This window comes from Cajanus cajan, chromosome 3 (genome assembly GCF_000230855.2).
Source record: "Cajanus cajan strain Asha chromosome 3, NIPB_CcT2T_4, whole genome shotgun sequence".
NCBI lineage: Eukaryota > Viridiplantae > Streptophyta > Magnoliopsida > Fabales > Fabaceae > Cajanus > Cajanus cajan.
In genome coordinates, this window is record NC_138519.1 from 31505054 (window position 1) to 31527309 (window position 22256).

The following is a 22256-nucleotide window of genomic DNA, read 5'->3' on the forward strand; positions in this document are numbered from 1 at the left end:
CTAGGTACTAATTGTTGGTGATGGATAAATTATTAAATTAAAACTAAAAGAAATTATTTAATAATTTCATATCTACCTTCTAGATATCAATCCTTCACCACCACCTTTTGATGGTTGTCAAATCACTAGTGCAAAAATTGGATTTAAAATAGGACTTTTAAGATCGGTTATAAGGTAACCGATCTTAAAAGTGACGCGGTGGCAAATTTGTAAATAAAATGAACACTTTTAAGATCGGTTAAAATTTAACCGATCTTAAAAGTACTTTTAAGATCGGTTATAAAAGAACCGATCTTAAAAGTGAAACTTTTAAGATCGGTTACAAAAGAACCGATCTTAAAAGTACTTTTAAGATCGGTTATAAAATAACCGATCTTAAAAGTTGCACTTTTAAGATCGGTTAAGATCGGTTATTCTATAACCGATTTTAAAAGTGCTACTTTTAAAATCGGTTATTTAATAACCGATTTGGTATGTAGTATACATATATTGTATCATGAATATCTAGGTACTAATTGTTGGTGATGGATAAATTATTAAATTAAAACTAAAAGAAATTATTTAATAATTTCATATCTACCTTCTAGATATCAATCCTTCACCACCACCTTTTGATGGTTGTCAAATCACTAGTGCAAAAATTGGATTTAAAATAGGACTTTTAAGATCGGTTATAAGGTAACCGATCTTAAAAGTGACGCGGTGGCAAATTTGTAAATAAAATGAACACTTTTAAGATCGGTTAAAATTTAACCGATCTTAAAAGTACTTTTAAGATCGGTTATAAAAGAACCGATCTTAAAAGTGAAACTTTTAAGATCGGTTACAAAAGAACCGATCTTAAAAGTACTTTTAAGATCGGTTATAAAATAACCGATCTTAAAAGTTGCACTTTTAAGATGGTTATAGAATAACCGATCTTAAAAGTACTTTTAAGATCGGTTATTCTATAACCGATTTTAAAAGTGCTACTTTTAAAATCGGTTATTTAATAACCGATTTGGTATGTAGTATACAAAATCGGTTCTTTAATAACCGATTTTAAAAGTATCGTCAGAAATCTTTTATATTCCCCTCCATTCTCATTCTCTTTAATATTTCCCTTCATTCTTCTTTTTAATCTGTGACGCTCTCATTTTCTAAAGTCTCCAATAAGGTAAATTTTGTTGTCGTTTTCGTTTTGATTTTCGTCTTCTCATGTTCTTGTTGTGTCTCTTTTCGTTTTCTCACGCTTTTTTTTCTCTATTTCAGGCTCATTTTGGCTAAATTTCGAACCTGGAACGACCCGTTCTGCAAGGAGAACGACCTGTTCTGCAAGGAGAACGAGCCGTTCTACCTTGGGAACGGGCCGTTCTCCACAGAGAACGCCCCGTACTTAAAATTAAATTTAGGTCTTTTCACTACAAGAAAAATGTAAATTTCCAACGGAAAATTTTTGACAAATTTCTGACAGATTTAATTTCCATCAGAAATTTTTGACGGAAACTTTCCGATGAAAATTCTGTCAGAAATTTTCGACGGAAAAATAAATCCGTCGAAAATTTCTGCTGGAAAATTTCTGACGGAATATTTCGTCAGAAATTTCCGACGGATTAATTTCGTCAGAAATTTTCAACGAAATTTTCCGTCGGAAATCTTATTTTTAATTATTATTTTTAATTTCTTTTTTTAATTTCTTATTTTTAATTTTATTTTTAATTTCTTATATATATTTGTAGTATTAAAAATTTTATATATATTTTAAAGGTATAAATATATATTATAATTATTTATTACAAGTTTTTTATATCTACGATTAGTATTAAAGATGAAAATAAATTAGGTCATACTATATTTTATTATAATTTACTTGGTTTGAACCTAACTTTCTTTAAAAATATATATTTTAAGTATGACTTATTTATCTATGATAGACAATTTTTAAATGTTTGGGTAGAACTACAATCATAAAGACTTATTTTATAATTATTTAACACTATTAAAAATATAAAAATCTATATGTTAAATTTATAAAAATAAAGTTTAATTTATTTGTGATATAAATATGTTTTTAATATCTAATATATATTTTTAGATGATAATTTATTTTAAAATATATCTTATAATAACAATTCTAAATGGAATATAAATCTTATGGTTTTTCATATTTTGATTTTTTTAATCAATGTATACAATTTTACTATTTTGATTTTTTCAATCAACGTATACAATAAATAAAAAACACAAAAGATAAACATGCATGCTACAAATTTTATTTTATCAAAAAATTATTTGTTTTAATATATTACATTATATATGTGAATATTAAGACATATATATATATATACATATATATATTATAATTAAACTTTTTTAAAAAATTAATTCATTATTAAGAAATTTTTTTTATCACATGAGAATTAATTTCCTTCAAAAATTTGACAGATATCAAATAAATAAACATTTTTTTTCTGAATCTATATATTTATTTTATTAGAATATAATTTTTATTTTTTAAAATATTATTTTTTTAGATAAAAAATTATGTATATGTCAAATAGTAGTGAGGGCAAGTGCCTCACTATTCCAAACGTGCAGTTGTCCCTGTATATATATATGTATATTATATATATATATATATATATATATATATATATATAATATAGGGGGTTATAAATATGTTTTTAATATCTAATATATATTTTTAGATGATAATTTATTTTAAAATATATCTTATAATAACAATTCTAAATGGAATATAAATCTTATGATTTTTCATATTTTGATTTTTTTAATCAATGTATATAATTTTACTATTTTGATTTTTTCAATCAACGTATACAATAAATAAAAAACACAAAAGATAAACATGCATGCTACAAATTTTATTTTATCAAAAAATTATTTATTTTAATATATTACATTATATATGTGAATATTAAGACATATATATATATATATATATTATAATTAAACTTTTTTAAAAAATTAATTCATTATTAAGAAATTTTTTTTATCACATGAGAATTAATTTCCTCCAAAAATTTGACAGATATCAAATAAGTAAACATTTTTTCTGAATCTATATATTTATTTTATTAGAATATAATTTTTATTTTTTAAAATATTATTTTTTAGATAAAAAATTATGTATATGTCAAATAGTAGTGAGGGCAAGTGCCTCACTATTCCAAACGTGCAGCTGTCCCTGTATATATATATATATATATATATATATATATATATATATATATATATATATATATATATATATATATATATATATATATATATATATATATATATATATATATATATATATATATATATAATACAGGGGGCTATAATTATACCGGTGTAACTTTTACTAAGTATTATGCCGCTCTATAACTTTATATTAAATGTGAATTTTATAAATCTAACCGTTAAATTGAAAGTTCATATCACTTTATACGTGTATATCAAATTTTGTTAAAATTGAACAACAACTGGAACATAATCCAAGTGTTCATATTTTAGTGTATTTTAAAATGAATATATTACATCAATTTTGTTTTATAAAAATGAAGTATCAAATCATCTTGGATTAATATAAAGTTTTGTATATATAATCTATAAGAGATATGAACTTTCAATCTAACAGATAGATTTACCAAATTCACATTTAATATAAAGTTATTGAGCGGTGTAATACTTTGTAAAAGTCACATTTAATATATATATATATATATATATATATATATATATATAGACACACACACACACACACACACACACATATATATATATATATATATGAGGGGGATTATAATTACAATGGTATAAATTTTACTAAGTGTTACACCGCTCAATAACTTTATATTAAATATAAATTTTGTAAATTCAACCGTTAAATTGAAAATCTTTTACTCTTAAATCATATATATATATATATAGACACACACACACACACACATATATATATATATGAGGGGGGTTATAATTACAATGGTATAAATTTTACTAAGTGTTACACCGCTCAATAACTTTATATTAAATGTGAATTTTGTAAATTCAACCGTTAAATTGAAAATCTTTTACTCTTAAATCATATATACAAAATGTTATATTAATCGAAGATGATTTCTTATAAAACAAAATTAAATCTGTCGAAAAATTTATATTTTCGATGAGAAAATTTTTGTAGGAAAAGCTATATTATTGATAGAATATTTCAGACAAATTTATATTTGTCGAAAATGTAAGAATTGGTTTTAAATTTGATATGAAAATATTATGATATAATTAGATAAGATTTTAAGTTAGTATTTTATTAATGGTTGATAATTAAAAAATAAAACATGGATAAATACATTTTTTGAATTTTATATGTTTGATTTAAGATAACTTATAAAATAACTCTTGGTAAAGTTACTCCGCTCAATAACTCATGGTGTGTGTTGAATTTCATCGATCCAATTAATTGTTAAATTAAAAGTTATTAAATTTTACTAATAATTAATATAAAAAAATTAATTAGTTTTGGAATAAATTATTTGCTAATTAACAATATAATTGAAATATTAATTATTTTAAATTATTTAACTAAAATCTTATTGACAATTTACTATATGATCTTAATATTTTTGTATAACTAATATCTGGTTTTAAATTTGATATGAAAATATTATATATAATTAGATAAGATTTTAAGTTAGTATTTTATTAATAGTTGATAATTAGAAAAAAAAGGATAAATACATTTTTTGAATTTTATATGTTTGATTTAAGGTAAATAAATATATTAAATTAATTAATAATTTATTTAAAATATTAAAATTTAATTTATAAGTATGTAATAAATAAATATTTATAATTTTATAAATTATATTATCATTATAAATTATAAAATTAAATAACTTAAATTATAATTTTAAATAAAAATAAGTACATATAAATAAAGAATAATTAAATATATTATTATTATTATTATTATTCGTAATATAAAATTATTATATATTATTATTGTAGTACAAATATGAGATTGTATATTTGAGGATGACTTAAATGAATTAATTTGTACAAGTTATACTGACAACATACATAGACATTTCGGTAGCTTACCCATCAGAACTTCACAGTTAAGCGTGCTTGACCTGGAGTAGTACTGGGATGGGTGACCTTCTAGGAAGTCTCCCAAAAATTGCACAAGTAAGGATAAAACACGCTAAACAGTGAAATATTGTGAAATAGAACCCTTGAGAGACCAAATATTAGAGTTGTTACATTAATAAATTTATTAAAATTAAAAAAAAATTATAATTTCCGACAGATTTTTCCGTCAGAAATTTTGACAGCAATTTCCGACAGATTTTTCTGTCGGAAATTTTTGACAGATATTTCCGATGGATATTTCCGTCGGAAATTTTCGACAGAATTTTCCGTCGGAAAATTCTTTCGAAAAATTATTTTCGACGGATTTTTTTTTTCCAACGCCACTTTTTCTGACGGATTAAAATCCGTCGGAAATTTACCTATTTCCATCGGAAATTTCTGTCGGAAATCAACATTTTTCTTGTAATGTTTGATTAAATTGGAACGGCCAGTTCCATTTTTGGAACGGCCAGTTCCATTTTTGGAACGGCCCGTTCCAGTTTAATTTTTTTTCTAGCCAGCCTTTTAAGATCAGTTATTAAACAACCGATCTTAAAAGTTAACTTTTAAAATCGGTTGTTTAACCGATTTTAAAAGTCTAACTTTTAAAATCGGCTCTCAAAATCGGTTAAAGAACCGATTTTAAAAGTTAAAAATAATCGATTTTAAAAGTTTTTTTCCACTAGTGAATGACTAGGGTCATGGAGATGATAACTAAAATTATGCATCAACAGAATGTTGCTTTGCCTTATATGGAAGCCAACGAGGGTATAACTAAGATAGCTAGATCAATAGTTTCTCAAGAGTACAAAGGTTTGGCTAAGTTCAAGAAGGGAAATTCTCCTTAATTCAAAAGTGATGTTGATCTAGAGGTGGTTAACTAATGGATCGATTGGATGAAAAATATATTAAGGATGATGAGATGTCCAAAAGACTAATTTAATAAAAGGTTTTAGAAAACTAATTTTTTTTAGGGAAACTCAATAACTTACCCTTTAAAATAACTTTCAGAATCTCACAATGATCTGAGTAGACTCCTGCATTTCACCGCAAGTTTTCCTTTCCTTTATCTCTTTTGCATTTTTTCTACCTAAGCCATATAGTTTCAACAAAATGACAATTAAGAAAAGAAAAAAAAAAGAAAAAACAGGAAAATAAATAAAAAGTTGTATGCGTGAAGGAAATTACAAAGAAACATGTTAACACCCTCTCAAAATTGAAAGAGTGACCGACACATTACATAAATCGGGTAAATATCCATGTATTAGTATTTGGTACAAGTACCGTACCTGTATCCATGCAACACAGACTCAAACAGTAAGATTTCGTTTACATACTAGTTAATAATGATTTTTGAGAATTTTTCTAATATATATATATATATATATATATATATATATATTAGCAGAAACATTCTAAAAAAAAATCTTTTAAGCTTGTATATACGATCATAGTCTAATAATAACACCATCCTAGAGAAATTGCCGATCATTCCGGATGCTGCTGTCTGAGGTTCCTTAAGACTCACATCGTATATATGGAAACAATAATCCTACTCGATTCCTTTTACTTTTTTGGTCACATATAATTCTTCAACCTAGCTTTAATAATCATGGCGAATTAACTTGGCTTGTAATTCCTTCTTGTTTAGACGGCAACTTAAATATATTCCCATGCAAGCATTCGTTATATATACCCACCCATGTGTAAATAATAATAAATAAGAGCATTCTTTCCAACAACCTTCACTTTAAACTTTCCTAGCTATAAATCACCATGCTATTACATTGTTATTTGTTACCCTAATCAAGCATAAACAAGTCCAAAATCTCTAAACAAACACAATGAGCCCTTCCTCTTCCCTTTTGTTCACTTTCACAATCCTCTTTTGCTCTCTCCATTCCTTTGTTCGTGCTAACCGTCTCATCCAACAAACATGCAAGAATTGCTCAAAAACCGACCCCAACATAAGCTACAAATTTTGCGTAACATCTTTCCAATCGGATCATAGGAGCCACTACGCCAAAACCCTCCAAGAACTAGGCCTAATCTCCATCAAGATCATTAGGCACAACGTGACCGATACCAACAACCACATCAACGAGCTTTTGAAGAAAGAGAAGAGCTTAGACCCGTTTATCAAAGAGTGCTTAGATGATTGCCTTGAAGTCTATTCCGACACCGTTTCAACGTTTAGAGAAGCCATTAGAGACTACAAAGCAAAACGTTACGCTGATTGCAATGTCAAATTGAGCTCGATCATTGATGCCTCCACCACATGTGAAGATGGATTCAAGCAAAAGAATGATTCCATTTCGCCACTAACGAAGAGAAACAAGGACACGTTTCAGCTTTCCGCTATAGCACTTTCGATTGTTAACATGCTCATCAGTGCGGATAAATTAGAGGGTGCATTTTGATTATTTTGTAATGGTTTGGGCAATTAATTATTAATAATTGTATTATTTACATATACTATATTTTATAAACTGTTTTGCTATGTGCTTGTCTTAATTGGACCCTCTCAAATTGTATATGATGCTCTTGTGTTTGCTTCTCATGAAAGACAAACTAATGTATAAAGAATAATGATTATTAGAGATCGTGATTAATAGTGATTTGGCGGTAACTTCAAGCAATAGTGATCCTTCATATTGTCTAATTAACTTGAAAGAGATATAGCATAGATGAGTTGAACTCCAAGATTTCTTTCTTTTTTAAAATGTAAAATTCTTCTATCTAGATGGTTTTGTCATTGCTTTGGTGTGTTTGGATGATGTATTTTACAAATTCAAGGAATTTAAAATTCTTGGTATTTAAATTACTTTGATTTCAATTTCTATCATTCTTAAAATATTTTGTTTGGATAAGTCAATTCAATTTTTTTTAAAATTTTAAATTGTTAATTTAGATATGATAATTTGATTCTACCATGTAAAATTGATTTTAAAAATATATTTATATGTTGAGATTTTTAAATAAAATTTTATAAAAATAAATATTAGCCAATTTTTAAATATTTAATAATTTAAAAAATTAATATTAGATAATATTTAATAATTTTAAAAGTATTTTTTAATATTCAATAATTAAAAATATGAAGAGATAAGATAAAATATATAAGTGAAATAAGGAAAAAAAATATGAAGAATTTCAAATTCTTACTTTTTGGGAGAATTTGAAATTCTACTATTTTAAGAAATTTCACAAATGCTTGAAATTCAAATTCTTTGAAAATTCTCCATCCAAACAAAGTATTTCACCTAAAAGAATTTGAAATTCTTCAAACAAATAAATTACTCCATTTAAATTACCCATCCAAACACACTCTTATAGTGTGTTTGGATGAGGAATTTTACAAATTCAAAGAATTTTAAATTCTTGGTATTTGAATTACTTTGATTTCAATTTCTATCATTCTTAAAATATTTTGTTTGGATGAGTCAATTCAAATTTCTTAAATTTTAAATTATTAGGTTAAATATGATAATTTGATTCCATCATAGTAAAATTTATTTTAAAAATATATTTATATGTTAATATTTTTAAATTAAATTTTATAAAAATAAATATTAATCCATTTTTAAATATTTAATAATTTTAAAAATTAATATTAGATAATATTTAATAATTTTAAAAATTAATATAAGATAATATTTAATAATTTTAAAAATATTTTTGAATATCTAATAATTAAAAGAATGAAGAGATAAGATAAAATATATAGGTGAAATAAGAAAAACAAATATGAGAAATTTCAAATTCTCTCATTTTTGGGAGAATTTGAAATTCTACTATTTTAAAGAATTTCACAAATACTTAGATTTCAAATTCTTTGTAAATTTCTCATCCAAACAAAACATTTCACCTCAAGAAATTTGAAATTCCTCAAATAAATGAATTACCCTATATAAATTTCTCATCCAAATACACCATTAAGACTCTCAACAAAGATGGGTGGTCTAAGAGACCAGGCATGCTTTAATTTAAGACTCAACAAAGATGGGTCCAGGAAGGATATTAGTCCATCAAAACAGAATTAATCACAGGATCGGTATAAGTTTTTGGGTGACATGAGCGAACAAAAAAAAAGTGTCCCCGTACTTATTTGAATATTGGTTATATATTTTTTTTATTAAAAAATTATAATAATTTGTTCATAATCAAGATTCTTTAAAAAATATTTTCAAGAAAAATGAAAACAAAACTATTTATTCTACCTTGTGAATGATAGATTGCATGTAGAATTTTAACAAATTCAATTTTGAAATACTTTATTCAACAGATGCAACATCAAAAAGATTTGTTAATATTATGTTATAATTTATACATTTAGTAGGAAAACAATTAAATATCTTTAAAGCACACTCAATATCGTAAAGTTTGATTTTATTCAAATTTTAAAACTTCCCTAATAAATTTTAATTCATCAAATAAAATTCTATCATCAAGATTATCATATTTTAGATAAGTTTCAAGTTCTTTGTAACATAAATTCAAATTCTAATAAGATAATGATTTAAGTTTATCAATACTACACAAAACATTAATATCAACTCAAATTTGTTTATCTCTTTTCTATTTTAAATAACCAAAAGGTTTTCAAGGTAATATGTTCAAACTCAAAAAATTAGACAAATATACAAACAAGTATATTCAACGAGGTTTTCAATATTTTGCTTTATTAATTTAAGTTGAAAAATAATTATAAAAATATTTTATATGTTGATTTGAATTTATATAACGAAGTATCATGATTTTCAAATTTTAAAAAATAATATAGACTTGATTTATATATTAAGAACTTTTAATTCAACGGTTGGATTGTTAAAATTTGATGTAGAACATGAGTTATTGAGTGAAGTAAGTCTAAGTAGACTTACTCTTGGAGTAAGCGGTATACTTAGACTTACACTATTCAATAACTCATGTTCTATATCAAATTTTAATAATTCAACCATGAAATTTTGAAGTTCTTAATACATAAATCAAGTTTCCATTGTTTTTTTAAAAAAATTGAAAACTATTTGATATTTTGTTTCGTTAATTCAAATTGATGGATAATCATAAAAATATTTTTATACATTGATTTGAATTAAAGAAACAAAGTATCAAATAATTTTTAATTTTTTAAAAAACTTTGCAAACTTGATTTATGTATTAAAAACTTTTAATTTTATGGTTGAAACGTTGAAATTTGATGTAGAACTTACGTTATTAAGTTGAGTAAATTTAGGTAAACTTACTCTTTGAGTAAATGTCTTTGAGACTAACTCTAGTTAAAGTTATTCCACTCAATAACTCATGATGTTTCTTAAATTTCAACGATCAAATTGTTAAATTATTCTTTTTAATGTGTATTGATCAAGTCTACAGATTTTAAAAACATTTGAAAAATATATGATACTTCGTTATAAAAATTTGAATTAACATATAAAATATTTTTATGATTATCTATGAATTTGAATTAACAAAACAAAATATCAAACCATTTTCAAAATTCTTAAAAATTTCTAGATATGATCTATGTACGCATTAAGAACTATTAATTTAACAATTGATAAGGTAAAGTTACTCCACTCAATAACTCATGGTATATATTGAATTTCAATTATCAAATTGTTAAATTAAAAGTTCTTAATATATAAATTAAGTCTTCAGATTTTAATTTTTTTTTGAAAACTATATGATACTTTGTTATATAAATTAAAGTTAACATATAAAATATTTTTATGATTATATGTTAATTTGAATTAATGAAAAGAAGTATCAACTAGTTTTAAAAAATTCTTAAAAATTTATAGACTTAATCTATGTATTAAAAACTTTTAATTTAATAGTTGGATCATTGAAATTTAAAATATACTATAAGTTATTGAGTAAAGTAACTTTACCAAGAATTACTCTTAAAGTTATTTGATCTCGCATCTATATATATTCACTTTTATTATTTACATTCATTTTAAAAATTTTCATAATAAATTATTAATATAATTAATAATTTATTATGTCATTACAATTTTAACTTTTTCCTTTTGGAGAAAGAGAGATAAAATAAACAAAAAGGATGACAAATTAAAGAGTTTGGATCCATTTTAGCTAAAAATTTAGCACAATAATTGCCTTTCCTTAAAGTGTGAACTAATCTAAAGTGATGGAGGTTAGTCATCACTATAACAAAATTGATTATTACCGACAATTATTTAGTGACAATAAATTAATTATTTTTATTTTATTATTTAATAAAAATATTAATGGCTAATATATAATGGCCACTAAAAATGTATTTATATCACACCAAAATTTACTATTAGCGACAATTATTTATTTGAAAAAACTTAAGTCCCACATCGACTAAAAATAAGATAATTAAAGAGTATATAAATGGATGATAACTCTCACCTTACAAGTTTTTTTGTAGGGTTAAGTTATACCTATAACTTACTATTTTAAATTGGTATCAGATTACTCACCATTACCAAACTCAATAGTCCCTAAACTTGAGGGAGTGTATTGGAAAAAATTCAAATATCACATCGACTATTGATAAAATAATTAATTAGGAGATAAGACAATTAAAAAATATATAAATAAAAGACAATTCTCATCTTACAAGTCCCACATCGAGTAGAAAATAAAAAATGTCACAAAAAGTTATACACTTTTTTTAACCATTAAAAGAATTTTTACCAGCATTCAGAATAACTACTACTAAATATTTTAGCAACACTGCATATAATGACTATTGTAAAAATGTTGCTAAAAAATTTTGTAACAATTTTTATTACTACTAAAAATTATATTAAATACTACTAAAAATCTATTTTGTTGTAGTGCATCAGTTCCTTGATATGTTGAATGATATAGGCAATACTTGTGGTACCTCTTTCTTGGCTGTCAAACTAAATCCAAGATATGAGTAGAATCTGATACACAAAGAATAGAGAAAGGCCTCATCTGCCAAACTATCTATAGCCCAAAGAGCAAAGGTAGTAACTCAATGTCACCAAAAAAGCCTTTATCCAAGCTCCCTTTGAATCTCGCGACAGACCCCCCACACTAATAGGACCAGGTTGGCCAAAAGAGCTACCATCTACATGTAAAGCTATTTGGTTCCCAGTTGCCTACACATATTTAACCGACGTTTCTTTGGTCCCAGCTTTTGCCACTATCCCATCTCCCATGTACACATGTTGCAAGGCACCATGCAGACTACGTGCCTGAGAAACCAGCCTCTAAATATTATGCGTTGTAGTAGTAAAGACTTGTTGGTTCCTATTTAACCAAAGAACCCAACAGGTAACCAACGGTAGCACATTATAAGAATTATAACATTTTCGCAACCATTGGAGCCATGAAACCTCACCACTAGGGGATGACCATCACTCATGTCGAGCCTACACCAAGCTTAAGAAGTGGTGCCAAAACATGCACAATATCCTCCTCCACTGTGCCACACCGCATGCAAGTTGAGGATGTTGTTATATATGATAGATGCCTAGATCAGTAAGTTGAAACACTTAAGAAACACGTTAAACAATAGTCCCTGAGGCATGTGATGATACTAACTTTAAGGACTTATTTGCGAGATACGCGCAAGTTCCACAAAATACAATAAGATCGTCTCAAGTAATTTAAGGAACAAAATTGACAAAGGATGAACCAGAACCTAGAAGAGAGAATAGAGGACGAAGAGAAGAAAGTTTGGGATGATTAAATGGAGCTCTTGAGAAGCTTGTAAACTGTCTGAAAATTAAAGGGTAAACCTTATTTCATAAACCATCGAAAATTTAATGAATAAACTTTGTCTGAATAAGACCGTTTAGAGAATAAAATATTAGATCCGGTAGGATCAGACAAGACTTTTAAGGCTAGTCAACTCTTAAATTGAAACATAAAAAGGTCATATTTTGGACACGTTTGCCTCAATTAATTAAAATAATTTAATGTAATCCAAAATAAAAATATTTTTGAATCTCATTTTTCACACATGTACGGGGGCAAATCAGCAAAGTTGAATAATAAAAGGCTCACAAGATCCATCTCATGCACGCAAATCAATACTCTTTGTGGAGAATTCGAATGGCTATGACTTCTCTTTCAAGTTCCTCCCTAGACCTTTGCCTTCCTGACACTTCTCAAGCTTCTTCAAGGCCTCCAATGGAGGTAGAGGCCTCTGGTTTCACCTTAGGAGGTGAAAAACTCTCTTCAACTGATGCCACTCTTTGGAAGAAGATGAACCACTTCAATCTTCACCACACTCTTTAGGAAGAGGATAAGAGAATTGAAACAAAATCAAAGAGATTTCAAGACTTTAGGAAGAGAGAATTTAGAGGAAAATCTTGACAACTCTCAAATATATCATCTAAAGTGAGTTTTACAAAGGAAACAACCTATATATAGAGGTGGAGTAGCTTGTAGAGCAAGTTAGACAAGGTAGGGACAAGGTAGGAACACTTAATTAGATCTAAATTAGCCAATTCTAGCTTGCCAACTGTCACCTTGTCTCTTAGAGGAGACAAGGAAGAGACACTTAGATTTAGAAGAGTCAATCAAGGGATGCCAAGTGTCACCTTGTCTCCTTGGCTAACCAAGGAGCATGTCTATGGGTGAAGCCAAGTAATACTCGGCCATGGATGAGCTAGGCGGTCACACTTGTTCCCTTCCATCTAAACCAATCCAAAAATTATGGAATTGGTTTAGTTAGGTTCAGTAAATGATGGTGAGACCTAACTAAATCAATTTCTTGGATTAAATGGAAGAAAATAAGCCTAATATTCAAAATTTGGCCTAGGCCCAATAAAGGTCTAATTACTAGCTTCACCTACATGTTTGCTATTTTTCACCTCACTTCTAATACTAAAAACAAGAAAATTAATGGTCTTTAATACAAGGTCAAATGGAGCAAAAGTCTCCAAGTAACATATCCTAGAAACCTAAGGGTATGACCTATAAATAAAGACAAAAATACACCTATACAAGTATCTACTATGTACAAGTACTATACAATGTATTTACAACAGAGACTAAGAGACTAATAAGAGGAATCATACTCAATGCTCATGTAGAGCATAAGTCCAAGAAGTACCTCCTCTGTAGAAGCCTCCTCTAGCCTCCTAACTATGGACCTAGTTAAAGGCATAATGATCCTCATGTGTGAGGTCTCCTTGGATGGTCCTTCATCATACCCTCCTTCTTGAGAAGGATCTATCCTCAAATCTAACACTTCATCATCAATGTCAACATCACCTACATAGGGTATAAGATCACAAACATTAAATGTGTTACTAACACCATAATTAGAAGGTAGATCTAAATAACTTATATGCATTATCATTAATTCTTTGGAGGACTTGGAATGGACCATCTCCTCTTAGACTTATTTTGGACTTCCTTTATGTAGGAAATCTATCTTTTCTCATGTGAAGCCAAACTAAGTCTCCTTCCTCAAATATAATTTTCTTTCTCCCTTTGTTGTTGTATTCAATATATTTTTGAGTTTGTTTTTCTATTTGGTCATTAACCTTCTCATGGAGCTTTTTTATAAAATATGCCTTAGATACTCTTTGTTTATGTAAATAAGAAGAAGTACTAGGCAATGGAAGTATATCAAAAGGAGTGAGAAGGTTAAAGTCATAAACAACCTCAAAAGGAGAAAGATTGGTAGTCTTGTGGACCATTCTATTATATGTAATTCTATATATATGAGGAAGATGTTCATCCCAAGATTTCTTATTATTTTTCAATATGAGCCTTAATAGTGTAGATAAGAATTTATTTACTACTTCTGTCTGTCCATCTATTTGTGGGTGATAGGTAGTAGAAAATAGAAGTTGAGTTCCTAATTTTTCCCAAAGTATTTTCCAAAAATGACTAAGGAACTTAACATCCCTATCTGAAACTATTGTCTTAGGGTCAGATACCATGTAGCCTAACAACTTATTTGAAGAAGAGTCTTGAGATATGGCTAGCATCATCTACTTTGTGGCATGGTATAAAGTGAGTCATCTTTGAAAACCTATCCACCACCACAAAGATAGAATCATATCCTTTGGGTTCTTAGGAGACCAAGAACAGAATCCATTCTTATGTCAATCCAAGGGGTGTTAGCTATTGGTATAGGTATGTAGAGTCCACGAGGCATAACTTTAGACTTAGCTTTTAAACAAGCTATACATTTAAAGCAATACCTTGGACATATACTCTTATGTGTGGCCAATAAAATTTTTCTTTTATAAAATTAGAGTTTTATCAACTCCAAAGTGGCCCATGAGACCTCCGTCGTGACTTTCCTTAATTAAAAGCTTCTTGATGGATCTTTTGGGTATGCATACCTTTCCTATCTTAAATAGATACCCATCACTAATGTAGAATCCAACAAAAGCTTTTTAAGACACTTAGCATAAGTGGATTAAAAATCTAGATCTTGTTCATACAATTCCTTAATGTTATCAAATCCAAGAATTTGGGAACTAAGTGTAGTAAGTAATATGTATCTTCTTGAAAGTGCATCTGCTACCACATTACTTTTCCCCTTCTTGTATTTAATAACTTATGGGAATCGTTCTAAATATTCTACCTACTTAGCATGCCTTTTATTTAATTTACCTTGGACGCTCAAATACTTAAGTGACTCATGATCAGTGTGTATAACGAAATCTTTAGTCACTAAGTAATGTTCCCAAGTTTTGAGGGTCTTAATGAGAGCATAAAGTTCTTTATCATAGGTGAGATAATTAAAGGCAGGACCACTTAATTTTTCACTGAAATATGCAATGGGGTGGTCTCCTTGAAGTAAAACCCCACCTATACCTATACCACTTGCATCACATTCTAGTTCAAAAGTTTGGGAAAATTTTGGAAGAGCTAGAACATGAGCATTGATGAGTTGGTCCCTTAAGTTAAGAAAAACCTTTTCTTGCTTCTCCCCCAAATAAATGGCACATTCTTCTTGACCAACTCATTAAAAAGAGTGCAAGATTGGAGAAGTCCTTAACAAACCTCCTATAGAAGCTTGCTAAGCCATGGAAACTCTTAATGTCTCCCACATTCTTAGGGGTGGGGCCATTCTTGCCTAGATGGACCACTTCAATCCTCATCACACTCTTTAAGAAGAGGATAAGAGAATTGAAACCAAATCAAAGAGATTTCAAGACTTTAGGAAAAGAGAATTCAGAGGAAAATCTTGACAATTGTCAAATATATCATCTAAAGTGAGTTTTACAAAGGAAACAACCTATATATAGAGGTGGAGTAGCTTGTAGAGCAAGTTAGACAAGGTAGGGACAAGGTAGGAACACTTAGATCTAGATTAGCCAATCCTAGCTTGTCAAGTGTCACCTTGTCTCTTAGAGGAGACAAGGATGAGACAATTAGATCGAGAAGAGCCAATCAAGGGATGCCAAGTGTCACCTTGTCTCCTTGGCTAACTAAGGAGCAAGTGTGTGGGAGAAGCTAAGTAATGCTCGGCCATGGATGAGCTAGTCGGCCACACTTGTTTTCTTCCATCTAAACCAATCCAAAAATCATGGAATTGGTTTAGTTAGGTTCACCAAATGATGGTGAGACCTAGCTAAATCAATCCTTGGATTAAATGGAAGAAAACAAGCTTAATATGCATAGTTTGGCTTAGGCCCACTAAAGGCCCAATTACTAGCTTTACCTACATGCTTACTATTTGTCACCTTACTTCTAATACTAAAAATAAGAAAATCAATGACTCTTAATACTAGATTAAATGGAGCAAAAGTCTCTAAAGAATATACCTTGAATCCTAATACACCTATACAAGTATTTAAAGAAGAACCTCGTCTATAGAAGACTCCTAACCATGAACCTAGTTAAATGTCCAATGGTCTTCATGTGTAAGCTCTCCTTAGATTGTCCTCCATCACTTTGTTTATCTCTTTGAAAGTGTTAGAAACACTTTAATATATAAAGGTTCAAATCTTGAGTGATTCAAGCAATGTGGAACTTCTTTTGAAATAAATATGTATATGTGTCATATATATGCAATAAAGGAAAGGCTTATGGCGTTGGGTTAGGAAACTCTAGTCGGAAGAGCATCAATGTTTAGCTGCCATAGAAAAAACATAATATTCTCAACTAATAGTAGTCTCTCAATCCACTTCCACGAGTTTGTAGAGTTATTTGACCCTTGTAACCATTAATACCCTGAACGCGCAATAAACACCAAACATATTCCTAGTCCAAACTATAGTATCCAAAGAATCTCGGTGCAACCACACATTCATGTTTCTCAACCTGGTCTTCACATCAGACGATAACCATGTACAAACCGATGCAAAATCCCATTGGCCTGCGCTTCACACATCCTTTACCCTAAGGAGCATATCATGCGTTTGAACAAAAGGTACTTCTTGTGAAGGAGAATAAATTACAGTTTTAATTTGCTATAATTAATATTTTTTGTGGTAAATCTCTTGGAAAAATGATATTATGAAGAAAAATTATTGTATGAAGAATTTATGATGAAATTATTTGTTCTATAACTACAAGAAATTCTCCGATTACATGCAGATTTTTTTTTATTTTTTTTATTTTTTGTAGATTTTGCATCAGCATTCGAGGGAAACAAGTTTCCTATGAATTTTACAACGGATTTTTTTCCCTGATAAATCCTTCGTCTGTAAGGGTAACTAGTTCCTACAGATGTTAAATTCGTAGGAAATTTCCTACACATTTTTCTACGATGTCAAAAAGTTTTATGTGAATTTAAAATTTACAAGAAAATCTAACAGTTTATAGCAAATTTAAATTTTGCAAGAAAATCCAAAAGTAAATTTCCTGTGGATTTTAAATCTACAAGAAAATCCGCAGGTTATTATTATTATTTTTTTATAATTTTAAAATCTATAGATAAATTTCCTACAAATTTTTAAATTTGCAAATTAGTTTTTTGTGAATTTAAAATCCACAGAAAATTTTACATGCAATTTTTCTACACAAATTATATATATATATATATATATATATATATATATATATATTATAATTTTTTTTAAATTTCCAAAAATATTAATATATATTGTAGCTTCCTATTATATCATTCCAGCATTTTGATTATGCCCTGAAAAGCTCTACTCTGGATGGGAAAGCATCAATTCAGCTTTGTGCTTTGAAGCCTATCAGGTGGGGTTTGCAAATGTGCTTAGGCAATTCAGAGATGCATGCTTTTAGATCAACATACCTAGATTAATGAGGTAATTAATAAAATTACTAATAATGAACCGTTAGACTTCAATGAAAATCTATCAAGATTCATTAGGCTTCACCCAAATTTTATGGTATAACACACTCATAGTTTTCTTTTCGAAAACATGTGTCTAACCAGAAAAAAGCATTCTACAACTTTGCAGATAGAAATAAAAAAATAGACAGATACAACCACGGGCACCACAGCCAACTCTTTTGCTTCCTTACTTGTCCGGGAATTCCACATTTATTATGAGATAATATAATCTATAACAAATAAAAGACATATTAGAAGAAAATTGGAAGATGAATTTAATCTTTTGTAAAATAGAAACGTGAACACTACTTGAAAACAGAGGGTGAGAGGATAAATATATTACAAATAGTGATAAAGGCTGATTTCTAAATAAGGTAGCAAATGATGCTCCATTATTTGAAATAAAACAATCCTAATTATAATTGATTTACTGCACCAGATTTCTTGAATATTGGCTAATTTGTTTTTGATTTGTAGCAATCTGTTTCCTTAATAATAGCTGATTCTGTTTGCTCTTTATCTGTCAATTTAATCCCATTGATTGTGTCTTGCTTGATATTGTTAATACCCTCCGCAAACGAGGCCGAGGTTGAAGGCAGAGTTTGGGACAAAAATGCATAAGTGTAGCCTTTGACATAGGTTTAGTAAAGAGATCTACAACTTGATGATTGGTGGGGACGTGGCGAGTGACAAGAAGTCCAAGAGCAACTCGTTCACGAACAAAATGATAGTCTAGTTCAATATGTTTGCTTCGGGCATGAAAGACAAGATTGATGGTGAGATGAAGAGCACTAATATTGTCACAGTAAAGAGTGGGAGGATAAGTAAGCGGGATGCGAAGGTCTTTCAAAAGGAATGTCAGCCATGTGAGTTCAGCTGCAGTATTAGCCATAGCCCGATATTCAGCTTCGGTGCTAGAGCGAGAGACGGTGGGTTGTTTCTTTGCGCACCACGATATGAGGTTGCCTCCAAGAAAAGTACAATAGCCAGTGGTAGAACGTCAAGTGGTAGGACAACCTGCCCAATCTACATCTGAAAAGGCAAAAAGATCAAGTGTAGTTTTAGAAGTAAAATGTAAACCTACATTAATAGTGCCTTTAACATATCGCAAGATACGCCGAACCATTTTGAAATGCATAATAGTTGGAGCATGCATAAATTGAGACACATAGTTAACACTGTATGAAAGGTCAGGACGGGTAAAAGTGAGGTATTGTAGAAAACTTTTTCCTTATCTGGGATAGGTTTCCCAATAGCTTCTAAGTTATCACATAGGCCTTTAAAGATGGGAATGTGTTCTCCAACAGTGCGATCATCCTCTTTGCGGAGATATGTAATTTTTTGGCGGAGCGTGAATTCACGTTCTTGAGAATCTTCTGCGTATGCATCCTTAAGTGCATCCCAAACTGCATAGGATGTGTCTAGGCCAATAACGAGGCCAAGAGCTTCTTCAGAAAGTGTTTCGATTATCCATCCTCGAAGAAGACGATCTGCCTTGCGCCAGGTGACAAATTCATTAGTTAATTTTGGGGTAAATATTTCTGAGTTTGTAGTGTTATTGGAATCTGGAGTGGTGTATTGAGTAGGGGTAGGATCTTCATTTGTGAGATGTCCCACCAGATCTTGACTTTCTGCAAGTGCTAAAGCTTGTTCACGCCACAATGGGTAGTTTGCTAGTGTGAGTTTGAGGGTAATGAAATTACCAACATTGAGAGATAAGGATGTCATGGTGTTCACTAAGGCTCTTGATACCAAGAAGAAAATTGGAAGATGAATTTAATCTTTTGTAAAACAGAAACGTGAACACTACTTGAAAACAGAGGGTGAGAGGATAAATATATTACAAATAGTGATAAAGGCTGATTTCTAAATAAGGTAGCAAATGATGCTCCATTATTTGAAATAAAACAATCCTAATTATAATTGATTTGCTGCACCAGATTTCCTGAATATTGGCTGATTTGTTTTTGATTTGTAGCAATCTGTTTCCTTAATAATAGTTGATTCTGTTTGCTCTTTATCTGTCAATTTAATCCCATTGATTATGTCTTGCTTGATATTGTTAATAATATTCACATATATAAAATAAATTTTTATCTTAATTTACTTGCTTAAAATACAAGTTACTTATATGATTTCTAAATGACTTCAAAATCACATCAAAACAATTAGCATCACATTTAACACCACTGTAGACCCCTAAAATTGTCCGGGTCGGAAATAAAGCTTGAAGACTCTCGAAGACTGAAGGAAGATCAGCCAGAAGGACTCCTGGAGGGCCCTAGGAGGGTTCTCTGTAGGTCTAGAGGTCTTAGAATAGCTTAAAATAAAGAAGTGAAGGGAATGAAGCCCAATACGGCCGTACTGAACTTAATACGGCCGTATTGAAGCTTCAATACGGCCGCAGTGAACTCAATACGGCCGTATTGAAGTTTCTGAAACTTCAATACGGCCGTACTGAAATCAATACGGCCGTATTGAAGCTTCAATACAGCCGCAGTGAACTCAATACGGGCGTATTGAAATTTCTGAATTTCAATACGGCCGTATTGAACTCAATACGGCCGTATTGAAGTTCAAAAATTTCAATACGGCCGTATTAATTCCGTAGCCCGTATTGGGCCTATTCCCTATAAATATGACGTCAATTGGACGTCATTGGACACTTTTACACACAGTTTTAACCCTCTTCTTGAGTATTCTGGGTTTTTTTGAGCAGTGCTCTGCCTAGAAATCACTCGGAGAGTTGATCCGACGAAGTTTTTGAGTTCTGAGCATTTTGCTTGAGTCTCGAACTAAGTCGAAGGGAAATCCATCGGATTTCCAAGTCAAAAATTATTTTTTAGGAAGGAGTGAGCGGGCTTGTAGAGCGAGGGAACGCCAAAAAGCTTCCCAGTTTTACTTGATATATAAAAAGCACGCTTCAAGAGGTTTCTTTTCTAAAAATCCCTTCTTTTACTGCTTTCTGTGTGCATATTAAACTGTCATCATGTAGATAGTTAATTTATAATTGCTTAGAATAAATAGGGGTAATTTAGTAATTTTGTACTATTATTTTTAGAAATAATCTGTCATAGGGAACCCGAAAGGGGCGTTGTGGGGTGCTAACACCTTCCCCACACGTAACCGACTCCCTTACCCAACTCTGGTTGTAATGGCCGAAGTTGATTTATAAAATCAATTGCCTTATCCCTTTTTCCAATGTTTTGAGTAAAACATTGGTGGCGACTCCATGAACCCTTTTACTACGAAAACCACTAATCCATGGAGGGTCCCGCTTGGGATTAACATGGATTGGTGAGACATTTAATAAATAAATTGGATAAGATCGACAAGGTCTCAGTTTGAGAACAAGTCGTTCTAATAATCCAATACATTTTCAAAACGAAAATAAAAACGAGCTCGACCGTCTTCGCGACCGCCGAGGCCCGTTTGGGCCGGTGGTGACAGATGGCGACTCCACTGGGGAAGCTTCGAGAGTCAGTCCCATTTAGTGACAGATTATTTTTAACAAATAATAGTTAAAAATTACTTTATTACCCCTCACTTGTATGATAACATGTTTATCTATTTGGCTTTAATAACTGTTGTATTTTTAAATTTACGCAATTGTTTGAAATAAAAACTGCACACAAACCTTTGCACACAACAGTTCCCTCTATACCCGGGGGCATGAGTGATTAACCATAGGGAGTGGATGTTAGTACGGCCGGTTGTCGAATGGGTCTATAGGTGCCCGTAGACCGTTGTCGGAAAACATCACTCAAGGTGATAACCATGAACTTGAGTCCGACGGTGCGTTGGAGCTTTCCATCGACCTACGATGAGAGGAATTGGGTCCCTATAATGGGGGCACCTTGGGGGCCTTGGACTGGTGAGAACAGTTAGAACC

At 29.7% G+C, this 22256-nt stretch overlaps 2 protein-coding genes across 3 annotated transcripts in view; one reads left to right on the forward strand and one right to left on the reverse strand.

Annotated features, from left to right (window-relative positions):
• Positions 1-6616: 6616 nt before the first annotated feature.
• Positions 6617-7949, forward strand: LOC109806304 (putative invertase inhibitor). The gene has a single exon (XM_020368675.3). The coding sequence runs from the start codon at positions 6957-6959 to the stop codon at positions 7530-7532; it is 576 nt and encodes a 191-aa protein (XP_020224264.1). The 5' UTR covers positions 6617-6956; the 3' UTR covers positions 7533-7949.
• Positions 7950-11699: 3750 nt separating this feature from the next.
• The window catches only part of LOC114916353 (putative UDP-rhamnose:rhamnosyltransferase 1), a 28647-nt gene continuing 18090 nt past the window's right edge, over positions 11700-22256 (reverse strand). Inside the window, exon 2 of one of the 2 annotated variants that reach the window (XM_029272846.2) lies at positions 11700-14361. In XM_029272846.2, the coding sequence (XP_029128679.2) occupies positions 14147-14361 (215 nt within the window). In that variant the 3' untranslated portion in view covers positions 11700-14146. Of the gene's footprint in view, positions 14362-18638; positions 19397-22256 lie in introns of those variants that run through there. The other variant, XM_029272848.2, reaches the window with a different exon arrangement.

Bases quoted from the DNA above. Each gene is read 5' to 3' on its own strand.
- LOC109806304 (XM_020368675.3), top strand. From the start codon at position 6,957: ATGAGCCCTTCCTCTTCCCTTTTGTTCACTTTCACAATCCTCTTTTGC.